This window comes from Phodopus roborovskii, unplaced genomic scaffold, assembly GCF_943737965.1.
Source record: "Phodopus roborovskii unplaced genomic scaffold, PHOROB, whole genome shotgun sequence".
Classification (NCBI taxonomy): domain Eukaryota; kingdom Metazoa; phylum Chordata; class Mammalia; order Rodentia; family Cricetidae; genus Phodopus; species Phodopus roborovskii.
The window spans coordinates 23,783,618-23,796,004 of NW_026125295.1; the positions used below are offsets into that span (position 1 = coordinate 23,783,618).

General features: G+C 43.2%; 1 protein-coding gene and 1 long non-coding RNA gene across 2 annotated transcripts in view; one reads left to right on the plus strand and one right to left on the minus strand.

The window, feature by feature from the left end:
* Positions 1-12,387, plus strand: part of Clstn2 (calsyntenin 2) — a 556,633-nt gene that overhangs the window by 531,132 nt on the left and 13,114 nt on the right. Inside the window, exon 10 of the mRNA XM_051206591.1 lies at positions 9,567-9,733. Within this exon, the coding sequence (XP_051062548.1) occupies positions 9,567-9,733 (167 nt within the window). The remainder of the gene's footprint in view (positions 1-9,566; positions 9,734-12,387) is intronic.
* Positions 9,524-9,870, minus strand: LOC127238139 (uncharacterized). The gene is made up of 2 exons (XR_007835904.1): positions 9,799-9,870; positions 9,524-9,678 (listed from the first exon to the last, which is right to left on the minus strand). It is a non-coding gene; the product is annotated as an uncharacterized LOC127238139 (long non-coding RNA).

The window sequence follows — 12,387 nt, forward strand, 5'->3', positions numbered from 1 at the left end:
ACCAGTCATTTGTCATATTTCTTTTGAGCAGTATCTCTTCAGATCATTTGACAAAATTTTTGATGAAATTATTTGTTCTTTTGAGTTCTTTATATATTGTGGATATTGATCCCCTGTCAAATGGACAGCTAGCAAAGATTTTCTTTTGTGTAGGTAGTCTCTTCATTGTTGATTTTTTTCTTTTGTTATACAAAAGCTTTTTAATTTGATGTAATCCCATTGTCAGTTCTGGCTTCTGTTTGCTGGGCTATTAGAGTCTTCTTCAGAAAAGTCATTGCCTGTGCCAATATTTCTGGTATGTTTTCTTCTATAAGGGTCAGAGTTTTAAGTCTTTGTCCCCTTTTGTTCATTTTATTTGTTTGTGTGTGTTTTGTTTTGTTTTTGTTTTTTTTTTTTTTTTTGTTTTAATACAGAATGAGCAATAATGGAGAGTCTAGATTTAGTTTACTGCATAAAGATGTCTCTTTCTCAGCACTGTTTGTTGAGCACGCTGTCCCTTCTCCATTTGTACTCTTGGCTCTTTTGCTGAGAATCAGATGGCTATAGGTGGCTGGATTTATCTCTAGGTCCTGTATCCTGTTCCCTTGGTCCACATGTCTGGTGTCATGCTAACACCCATGCTGTTTTGGTCCTGTGCCTCTGAGATGATAGAAACCAAGCACTGTGATGGTGCCAGCATCATCGTGTCTCTCTTTGCTCAAGAGAGCTCTTCAAGGTTTCATGAGGAGTATGTATGCTTGCCATGTTTCGTGTGAATGAATGTGTCACTTTAACATCCCTTCTGTTCTTCCTCCACCTTCCTTTCTGTTTCTTTCATCTAAGTCTGACACAATAGACAATCTACAGGAGCTAGACCTACTTCCCTATGACCCAAGCTCTCCTAAGGTTTCCTGCATTCACTCGCTTTCCTCACCTCCCCTAAGGCTAGCCCTTATACACAGACTCTGCCTTCCTAAGGCCCATGCATAAGTCAAAAAAGCTAGAGAACAGTATCAGAAGGAAAAAATAGGAAACAGGGATAGAAAGTCAGTCAGGGATGTAATCATGCAGCTTGTGGGGACATGGAGTAAACTTGGTTACTTTCCCAAGAGGAATGACACCTGTGAATTTTTCCCAAAATGTTATCTTTAAAACATAGAATGAGTAACAGCTCACGAAGGAAGAGGGAGGTGACAGCGGGAGGCATGAGCATGCTCAGATTTCCCTAGCACTGCAATGTACTTGGGCCCAGGAGGGATAGGGGAGAGGTGGAAGAAAGGATTTAAAACTAAGTCTCAGGACACCATGCTGCCTGCCTGGTTAAAGGATTTGGATTTCTATGAATCCCTACATTCTTCTGGGAGCCACATTTCTGCCTGCATATGACATATCAAAAGATCTTCCAATGAGATGCAGTACTATGAAATTGATGGCCTGTGGAGCAGCCCTCATCTCCACGTCTCTCATCCTTCTACTGTCTGCTTACATATGTAGTGCAAAGCCCTGTGCATTCCCCTCTAATTGCCTTGGGCTTGCAAACGTGGGAAGCTTTTCTGGTGCTTCTGAGGTTGACTGGGAAACTTGTTCTCGTTTGTGAAATTTCCGGTTGGGATTGGACAAAGGGAATAGAAAATGACTTGGTGGATGCTACACGTGGGGTTCTCCTGGGAGCTGGCTCCAGCTCCATTGCTGGTCTATGTTCTGCAGACCCAATTAGCCTACTGTGTCCTGTTCATGAATTTGAAAGCCATGCAATCAGCGGAACTTCACTTTCATTGGTATTTTTTCCAGTAATTAAAAAAATGAGAGTTATTTACACTTAAGAAATGTTGCCAGGGAGGCCTGGTGCATGCAGCATCACAGAGCTGCAAGGGAAGTCTTTGAATTCTTCATTTGCATTAACAAATTCCAAAGAGTATGGCACTGACTTTGGCAAGGGCCTTCTGGATATAAATACATACATACATACATACATACATACATACATACATACATACTCACAATGGCAAAAGAATACGCAAGGAGACAATGTGGTAAAAATCCAATCTAAAAAAGTTTTGTGATTACCTACCAGGTCTCAGTTTTTAAATGTCCAACTACCTCTTAACATTGTCACTCTGGAAACCAGACTACCAATCTGTGAGCCTAGGGATAACAGATTCAAACAACAGCAGGGCACGACAATGTAGATCATGTAAAGACCAAGTTAATTCCTTTTTCTTAGATTTTCACTTATAAGAATAAAACTGAGCAAATTGAGTTCAATTCCAAATACTATGAAAAATCAGATAGCTACATCTGCTTAGTCAATAGACATTTACATTGGACCTAACTATCCACATCCTGTAGGCTACTTGTGCAGGGAGGTAGATCAGATGGCTGCTAATTCATGACAGTGTCTTAGAGGATCTTAAGTTTTCTAGAAGATGCCACAGAATGTAGCAGTTCAGGGCAATTATCCTGTGCCAGACTAGAGTGTCTCTGAGTTCTCTCTGTATGTGTTAGCCATCTGAACAAGAATTATTTTAGTCAACTGGCTACATACATGAAGAGTTTTAGAGGCACACTGAGGCAAACATCACACTGCTCCTTGTCTGATCTCCATTTTTCTTGATGTATTCCAGCAAAGGGGTCCCCACCTGTGGCTCTTTCCTTGTGATCACTGACCTCTGTCTCTGCCCAGAGGGTCTCCTCCAGTGCAAGGAATCCTGGCATTTCTAAAATTTCTAGAACATTCTAACGATTCTACCTATCTTTGATAAGGAAGACTTCCATTCCATCCCAGACCCTACTCTTGCTCAGTACTGTCCTCCACTTAACAAGACAACAATAGACAGAGATGATTTTTTTTCCCAAAAATTGGAGGCTGAATAGGGCACAACCAAAACACTTATTGGAATTTTGAAGAGAAGACAAAACGAAGACTGGCCTCAAAGGGATCAAAAGGTAGACACAGTCCACGGGCTATAATCTGTGGCACATGAGCCTCACAGTATAACTGGAGCCACATGTGGCTCCGAGGTTTATTATACATTTCCAGGTCAATTTTTTCCTGCAAGACTCTAGCATTGGTGCAGACATTTGGACTACATCCCTCCACTTAATGAACTTTTCTAATTTGGTACAAATTTCTCTTAATAGCATCTGCATTCAAGTTGTTCTCCATCCCTTGGGTCTCTGCTTCTGAAAAAAAAAAAAAAATAAGACACATACCAGCATAGAGCACTTTCTATCCAGACAGCATTCTCCAAGGTGTCTGCATGAAACTTCATTACAGGGAGGCCACGGTCAAGTTAAGGAACAGCACAAACTGCCCCCCTCCACCTAACCCCCATGTATGCACTGTGTGAGCAGCTTAGGTAGACTCCCCCATAGACATTTCAAAAACATGTGGCATGGGCATAATCTACACCCTGCCTTATACTATTCCTGGGCAACATAGCACCTGGATCTGAACTAGATCACTGCCACCAAAGGAGATGAGAGGCTACTGGAATCTGGGACAAATCAGTTGCCAGGTGTCCTTAATATTGTCTCAGATTTCTGACAAACTCCAGCAGAGACCTAAAGATAATAGCTTCAGGCAGCAGTAGGAAAAGGCTGGACCTGGAGTTTGGAGTGAGAAGCTCTAGACCTCACTGCCGCTGTTTATCAACCCTGAATCTTTGAAGACCTGCCACTCAGACTCTCAATTTCTTTCTCTGGAGACTGAAATTGATATTCTGGATGATGCATGAGTGACCTTCTGACTCTACAAGTTTAGGTCCTTAATTTCAGGGATCTGACTTTTGGGGTCATCCCTAAGTCATATGTTTTGTTCTCTACAGTATCATATAAATGTTTGCTATGAAGCAAGAGAAATGCTAGCTTTTTTTTTTAAGAAAAAGAAGGTTAAGAAAGCTTGATAAGAATGTGTCATGGCCAGCCATGATGGCAGATCATTTTTCTTCACAAGTCACCTGCAACTTATAGCTCTATGAACCCCCTTTGAGGTTATATGCACATAGTTTTAAAGCTGCAGCTTGTGAGGGTCTATTACACACTTCACTTCATCTTTGCATTCTATGGGTGTCTTGATCACCAAAATGAGGAAAAAAGAGAAAGCAAGATTTCAGACAGTCTGCCCATTTACATTGCTCAAAATTGATAGTTGACCATCCGTGAAATTGTGTTCATTGAGGGGCATCCCCATCCACAAGCCTTGCAAAGAACAGTGTTCAGCTCAAGGAAAAGAAAGCACAGTCTCCACTCTTTCCCATGGATTTCTTAGGCTAAGTAGAAAAAGGAAAGATAGCAGAAAAGATGGTAGCTTCCTGAATAGCTTTGTATAAGATGGAGACTTAGCGTGTGCACATCACATAGGTCGTTTACCTTAAATTTCTTAGAGCTGCATTTATAGTGGGTAGACTCCCTCCCCTCAGAAGACAGATACAAGCAGTGAGTGATGGGTATGCAGCTAGCTCTTCATTCATGTTAAATGCTGTGTTTCAAAATAGGACTGGCTGTATCAGATCATGTATGCCAAATACCATGGCCTTACTGTATCTGTTGGTCCCCAGATGCCACGTAGATACAAAAACATCAGAGATATTAAATTCTTTATATAAAGTAGTAGAATATTTGCATAAGCATTATTGAATGTCTTTCAGTCTCTCATATACTTCAAATTATCTCTAGATTATTTATAAGGCCTAAGTGGATATAAATGTTCTATAATGGTTCCTACAGCTTAGAGAATGATGACAAGTAAAAGGCAGATCTGTGTCTACTACTATTCCCAGTCTGTGGTTGATTAAACAGTGGATGTAAAACTTCTGAGGGGCCAACTGTACAGCTGGTTTTTAAAACAAGTGGGTTTCCCAGTCCTTTTCATCCCAGCTGCTATGGATTGCTGATGAAGGCTGCAGTATCTACAAAAGCCACATAATTTGGGTATCCACTGCCAGCACCATTATTGGTCACAACCTGTCCTCCTCCAGTAAGTCTTCCTTCAACTTTTTTCAGCTACATCTGATTAGTTGATGTACAGGGAGAATGTTGGGTCAAGTCTGAATCTCAATGTTACTTTTTCCTGGCCATGTGACCTTGGGAAAGTTATCAAAACCTGTAAATTTCTTTTGTAAAAAGAGTTGTCAATGTATTGGATCAGACTATGAATTCACAAAGATGAAATGTTTTTCTTTCCACACCCATCTTTGTTTCGTTTCGAGCTTCATTCATTCCATGTGAGCGAGAGAGGTTTAACCTCCTCAAATGTGGCAGTTTTCCATTTCCTTGGGTAATGGTGGGTTGACTGGGGAGTCATACGGTAATGTCACCTTTCCACGTGGTTATTCATAGTGATGATGCTCACCTGCTCTTTTTGGCCCATAGTTACTAATGACCCCTTAGGATTGAGAGCTGCCACGGCACTTCCTTGCCTTCCATGGGGCTACATCAATACTTGTGTTTCTCATGTTCTCTGTGTAGGTCCATCTGTGGATGGCCTACCTAGTGCCATGCAGGTCTCACACATCCTGCTGGGGGCTCAGCCCCAGAAGCAACTGTAGGTGATTTCATTCTGTAATTTATCCTCTCCATTTCTTCAATCTACCTCATCTGGAAGAAACCAGATTCTCTTCCTCTGCCCCTCCTGAAGAAGGACCCACTGTCAGGCACTCCTTGCCCTTTGAAAGGTTTATGTTTCTGAAGCCCACACTTGTGTAGGTACTCAGGTTGGGCCTCTTCTATGGCCACACCTAGAGGTGTGGCAAAGCTAGAGGTGTGCATAAGTGGAAGTGACATGGGAGAAATACCCAATGAAAATATAAAGAACAGAGCTTAAGATCTCCAAGATACACTCATCTTTAAAGGTCAATGAAAGAGCATATAAAAGAACCTGATGCATTTCAAGGTCCTCACGGTAGCTTTCTATTTCCTCTGACCTGGTAGACATGTTTAGATATTAATCATGTGGTGCCTTAGAAACCTCGGGTTATCTTAGAACATCTGATTCATATATTTTAATTTACCTTAGTCTCTCTCACCTCTCAATATTAACTCTTAAAGATCCTAGCCCACAGCCTACAATTATGTGAACCTAATGGCAATACTGGATACATGGGAAATGTTTTGAAATGATGATCTAGTCTAAGGAATCCAAAATCATGTCTAGAAACAAAGTTTTGATGTTTTTGTTCTCTTAAATTGATTCATGACCAAGTTTATTCTGAATTTTGACAGAGAAGCTGTGTGACTCATATAGACACCTTCAATATTAAAAAGAGAAAATTGTCAGTTATCTATTGTTTTAGATACCTTATATCATATCTAGCACTGTATAAAATGTACTTCAAATTTTATGCATGCCTCCCATTGAAAAATGCTAACTCAATCCAATTCCTACAGATGTCTGACTCACAAACAGAGAACAGCACAGATTCTTGAGTTGAAATGCAGAACATGGTATCTTGGGATCCAATACTGTCACAGATATTGGCCTTTGAAATAGAGCCTCTGAGTGAGATGATGAGGCACAATAGATAATAGATAATGTAGTTAGATTGTAGGGTCATACACTTTACAACTACAAGCCTGAGTTTTATTATATATGAGTGCTTATATAGTGACTTAGTGACTGCCTATATCCCAGGATGGTTGTGAAGATTCAAAGAGATGATGCATGTTGAGATTGCACATGGTGTTGGGTACACAGGTCACACCTAGTTGGTGATACTCATTGACTCTACCAATCAAAGGTAGAGACAAGGCAAAAAATAGATGGTCATCTGGATGGCACCTTCTCCATCATTCATGCTCAGGCTTCTTTTCTGTAGGTCAAAAAAAAAAGATATCCAGATATCAATTCACATGATTATAAGTCAGACATTTTATTACTATGACAAATACAAGTAAAATTAAAATCCTCATGTGCAGAAGGATTTGTCTTGGCTCATGGATTCAGAGCCTTCAGTCCATGACCAGCCTGCTCCATTGTTTCTAGGCCAAGAAGAGGGAGAGCATCCTGGCAGAAGGATATGGAGGAGTAGAGTTGTTCCTAGGACATCCAGAGAACAGATATAGTGGCTGGCATCTTCCAAAGAGACCCCACCCTCCATGCTTCTATTGCCTCCCAGGAGTCTATTCAAAAATTGACTCCCAGGAGTGGGACCCTCTAAACATGAGGGTCCCACTCTTCAATATGGGAGCTTATTGGTGGGGGTACTTGACATCCAAGCCATAACATTAGGGCATGAACATACAAATGTTATGGAGGAGCATCAAGCTCAGAAAACCTCAAATTATCCATCCATAGCCATGACCTTTTCAGGCCATTCATCAAAGTCACATCTATTTGGAATTCCCCAGGAACCAAGCACTAGAAAGATTTGTTTTACTTTCAAAGCAAAGAATCCTTATGTGGCAAGGAAGCAACCTAAGAGACAAAATGGTTTAACACATAAAGACAGACGGTTTCTATAGCAGAGAATATTCCAGAACACAGCAGTGGGAATACCCACTGGGGTCCTACTTGGTCCCATGTGACTCTTCTAGCTCTGCCCTACATTTTGCATTGTCCTTATCACTCTCAGGCTAATGACAAGATGGTTTTTGCAGCTGTGTGTTCTCTATAGAAAGACAACAAGAGTTAATTGAAAACCTTCCGAGAGCCAAATAGAAGCTATTATGTATAAGCTACCAGTCATCAGCTCTCACGATGGTAGTCTAAATTTGGTTCCATGCATATTCTTGGGCATAAAATTATGGCTTATTGAATGCCAGGTAGTGATTGGCTTCAGCATCTTATTTGGCCCCAGACCCACTCCTGAATCCATCATTGGAGCAATGATGGCATAATAAAAATTGCTTAGACTCTGTCCCTGGAGCTTGTGTCCATGGCCAAAGCCTCTGGGCTGCCTTAGCAAGAAGGGAAGGGTGAGAGAGCTGCAGTGCCCACGGTGACTCTGATGGCATTCAGCACATCATCTGCTTCAATTCAACAGGCAATTATAAAGTATCTGTTGTATGCCAGGCAGACTACAGCATGCCAAGAGGACACAAGAGGCCAAGTGTTCTTGAGAAGAATAAATGAGTCAACTTATGCACAGTGTCTGGTGCAACCCTCAGCCCCAAATACGTACTTGCTCAGTATTGTCTTCATTAAAATGAATAATGCATGAGTGATCTTTGCTATCCAGGAAAGAGAGGCTTAAACTAATAAATTATAGCAGCTTGCGAAGAGCAAGCCTGCGGGTAGCATCAAGGAGAGAGATCACATAAGGAGTATGCAAAAGGCCCAACCTGGAGAAGCTCACAGCTCAGTGCTTTTTAACCTTGGCATCACATCTGTTTTACCCAAGAAGCTTTTTAAAACTCCCCATACCAATTAAATAAAAATCTCCAGGGGGTCAGACCAAGCACCAGGTGCCAGTTTATCTTTTTAAAGATTCCCAGATGACTAAAACTCTTAGCCAAGGTGGATGATAACAATTTAGGCTACTAAGCTTAAGCATATGCAAGTAAACAATTTGCCAGCAATGTCAGGTGGAAGGCTACAATAAAACCAACTAACAGTGATCCAAACCTAGAGCACGGTGGGTCTCAGGGCAGGGACGGGGCTTAGAAGCAGGGACTCAGTAAGGTTTGAGGAGGCAGCAGCGACAGAGAATCTAAGCGACCTTGAAATACTGTGAAATTTGCCTCATCTGGGCAACAGAGAGGACAGGGTGGAGGCGAGCAAATGTGAGAGCAATGGACCGGGTGTGAGGGAGAGCCCAGGCAAGTCCATACCCAAGCAGTAGAAAGAGCTGTGCAGTGAGTCTGCAGGAGAGATTCAATAGGCAGCCCACACGAAGTCTCAAAAGGAAAGCATAAAGAAGTGGGTACCACATAGGAAGACATACTGAACACTAGGGAATATAGGAGCTGTGTGCCTAGGGGGCGCCCACTACCCACAGGGTTTTGTTGGCACACCAGGCTTGCCAAAGAGCAGCAAGGGTGCCACAGTGGCACTTGCTAGAAAGCTTCCCTTTACAGAGCTGGAGAAGCCATTCATAGGCGTGCCCAGCCTATTGCCAAGCCTCGGGCCACATAAAGCACAGAAGCAGCAGGAGCTGATGTGCTGAGACAGTCTACCAGAGCTAGGGGGCGCTAAGGGGTCCCGTGAGCCATCAAAACCTCTCCTGGGAACTATCCAGATGGGGACTCAGTCCTGGTCCATCTTCTCTCTGCATTCTGTTTCTTCTCTGATCCAGGCTAGATCAGTCCATGCAGTCCAGCCAAAAATAAGGACTGTGCATAGGAAAGACTAGGAAAGGCTGTCTGTGTGAGGTGGGCTACAAGCAGACCTCAAGGGAAGCCTGGCTTGGAGAGCAGGCAGGAGATGGGCATGGCTTCTGATCAAGCTGCAGCATGAGCATTTTGAACCTTGCATGGGCATGGTAGAAGACCCCAGCCACCACAGTGCTCAGCCCATGTACACACAAGCACACTGGCTTGTTTTTGTCCCTTAGGTTTAAAGAACACACAGACAGGATGAGGGACCATGGTTCCTGGTGCTTCCTACCTGGTCTCCTCACAGCAGATGGCAATGTTTCTTGTTCTTACAGGAGGTGAAGTGGCCAAACCACGATTTGCACAGTTTTTCCATGGCAGCCTCGCCAGCCTCACGATCCGTCCTGGCAAAATGGAAAGCCAGAAGGTGATTTCTTGTCTGCAAGCCTGCAAAGAAGGGCTGGATATTAATTCCTTGGAAAGCCTCGGGCAAGGAATAAAGGTAAGGAAGGAACCACTGCCACCTCTGATAAGACACTGATTTATGAGTGGAAAGCTACCCAATACCTGAGCGTGCCAGGAAATAATGGTTTCCAGAGGAGCCTCACAGAAATGGTGCCTCAGCTAAGGTGTGATCACACTTTAACAGGAGCCAGTTAGTGACCGTGACTTCTGGATGGACTTCTGCTGCTGGCTCCTGAAATGGCTACATCAGGTACTCCAGCATAGACAGTAGACACCGTCCTGGGTGTACCTGCAGGGAGGTATGAAACTTCATTTGTCTGCAGATTGGTTGGTTACTTTGCTATTCATTTGCCTAAAGGCACTAAAGCGCCAGGCAAGAATACATTTCAAAAAGCATAAAATGTAAACAAAAAGTTAGGACTCCAAAAGGCAAACGAGAAAGAGGAGAGCAGACAAATGTGAGGTAGAATTGGAAAACAGATGTGACAGTCACTAGGTCTTACATTGTCAAAATGATGCCAGCCACCCCCTCCAAGCAATATCTGGAAGTCACAAGGAACATGAAAAGATTTGTGGTTTTATTGCCTGCGTGAAACAAAAATATTCAAGTGATTCAGGAAATCAGAGCTGTATTCTTAGGAAAGCATCTCCCAGACGGTGGGGGAGGGGCAGCGATGATCCCAGCAAGCTTCTTTCTGACAGGTAAGGTTATTTTCTGGCCCCACCTAGATATAAAAAGCTCTCACTGATCCTGGGCCCGAGTTCTGAATAAAGAGCAAGGTCAGTCCCATCAAAGGCCCTGATGGATCATGACAGGCCCTTGTGAGATGAGTCCCTAGCTCCTTTCTGGAAGTAGGGTGACCTATCCACTGTGTCCTGGAGATCAGGACAGCTCTTGGAGTCCCCAGAAGCCATAGTAGTCCCCCTTTGGCTGTTTCCCAATGGAAGGTGACAACAACAGAGGATCGCCACCTGCTGCCCATCTGTCCCCAGCCTGCCATAGGCCTGCCTTGACATCCTACCATGGGCCTGCCTTTCCTAAGTAGGGACTCGTTTTAACAGGGGCCTGATGTTCGATGGCTCTGGCCCTGGGTGTGCAAGAAGGGCCTGCTGGTCCAAGCACCTGTGATGTTCATTAATATGTGATCACCCCAGCAAGTATACCATATTGCAGTTATGAACAGGGTTCTAGTATACACAGGTGGATGTTCTTGGCTTATTGTCTTCAGATAATTCAGTGGCTGTAGTGGTCAATAAACCTGCTTGGGTACCACTACATTGATGGTGAGCACTGGCATTTCCTAAAGGTCTCTGAGAGGCAGACACTGCTTGTTCTAAATGCTTTATGACTATCACTCTTTGTGATACCCCTTCTTGTTGATAAAGGTACCCTGATGTTCTCAATCAGATACTGAGAACTGAGGGATAAAGGATGCTCAAGCATCATCCTTAAGTCAATGATGGGCTAAGTCCTAATTTGAATCTAGGCAGGCCCACTTCATAGCTTCAGATTCAGCGTAAATGGCCTTCAGGGAAGTCTCCTCAGAGGAGGGAAAGCCTGGGAAGAATATTTAAAAACAGGTAGGAATCCACCCGGGAAAGGAAGGGGAATAGAGGGCAGGCACTCCAAGGAGATCTGGGAATTTGAGCAGTAGCAAATGGGCATTGCAAAATGCACAGGAACCTCAAGGCTAGTATTGTGGATGCCCAAATAGTAGCACAGAAGTGGAACCAAATAGCTAGATGAAGACTATGCTATAGACACTCCTAAACACGTTTAGATGTATTTTTTTTTCATCAACCACTAGGAGCCATTGAAAGCTCAAGCAAGAGAGAATAATCTTGGTCATGCAGCAGGGTTTAAGGTCCCTGCCCTGGACATTGGGTCAGAAGGGGAAGATGGGAGGGATACAGAAAGCATGATTAGGCAAGATTGACTTTCCAGATATGGTTTACCATAGCTTTGACACACATGCTCATACACACTTGTTAATTACATGTCACTGGGAAAGCTGGTCTGATAAGCATATGTTATTTCCTTTGGATATTGTTCACCTAGTGCTTCAGAGCTTAGCTTCCAATTCTCTTTTTCTCACTCCAATTCACTCACTGCCTGTCTCTAAATGCATCCTCTGTTTGAACCATCCCAAGGTTGAACCATCCCAAGGGGCCACTGTTGCAGAGTTCCAGGTTTGACGGGGGGGGGGGGGGGAGGGGGCAAAGATGCTAGACCTAACGCAAGGCAATTTGTGAATTATAAATTAAGAACCAAAGTGATTTCTACTGAGTAGTCATAGCCTGTGGAAAGAAAAGGTGCTAAGCTAAGTGACAAACAAATAGTGGGGTCTAGGGGGAGGCTCCAGCATCCCATCTGCTCATACTCACGTCACTGCAAATTATCCTTTCCCATCCCTACGGCATGGCTTGTGAGAGCTTGAGGTCCATGAGAGAAGTTAATAAGACACTTGGTTTACAAAGCGCTCACTGGGGGCTATTTTATGTTCATTATCTCTACTCCTCAAAACAAATTAAATATTATGACCTCATTTCAAAAGCAAAGGGGACTGGGACTTGGGGACTTGTCCAAAATAAGCCCATATTTTTTCCTCCACACCAGCAACTCTGATTAAAAGATAGTCCTGGCCATTGTTGAAACTAACTTCCTTCAGACCCTGCACGTGTGTCTCCTGC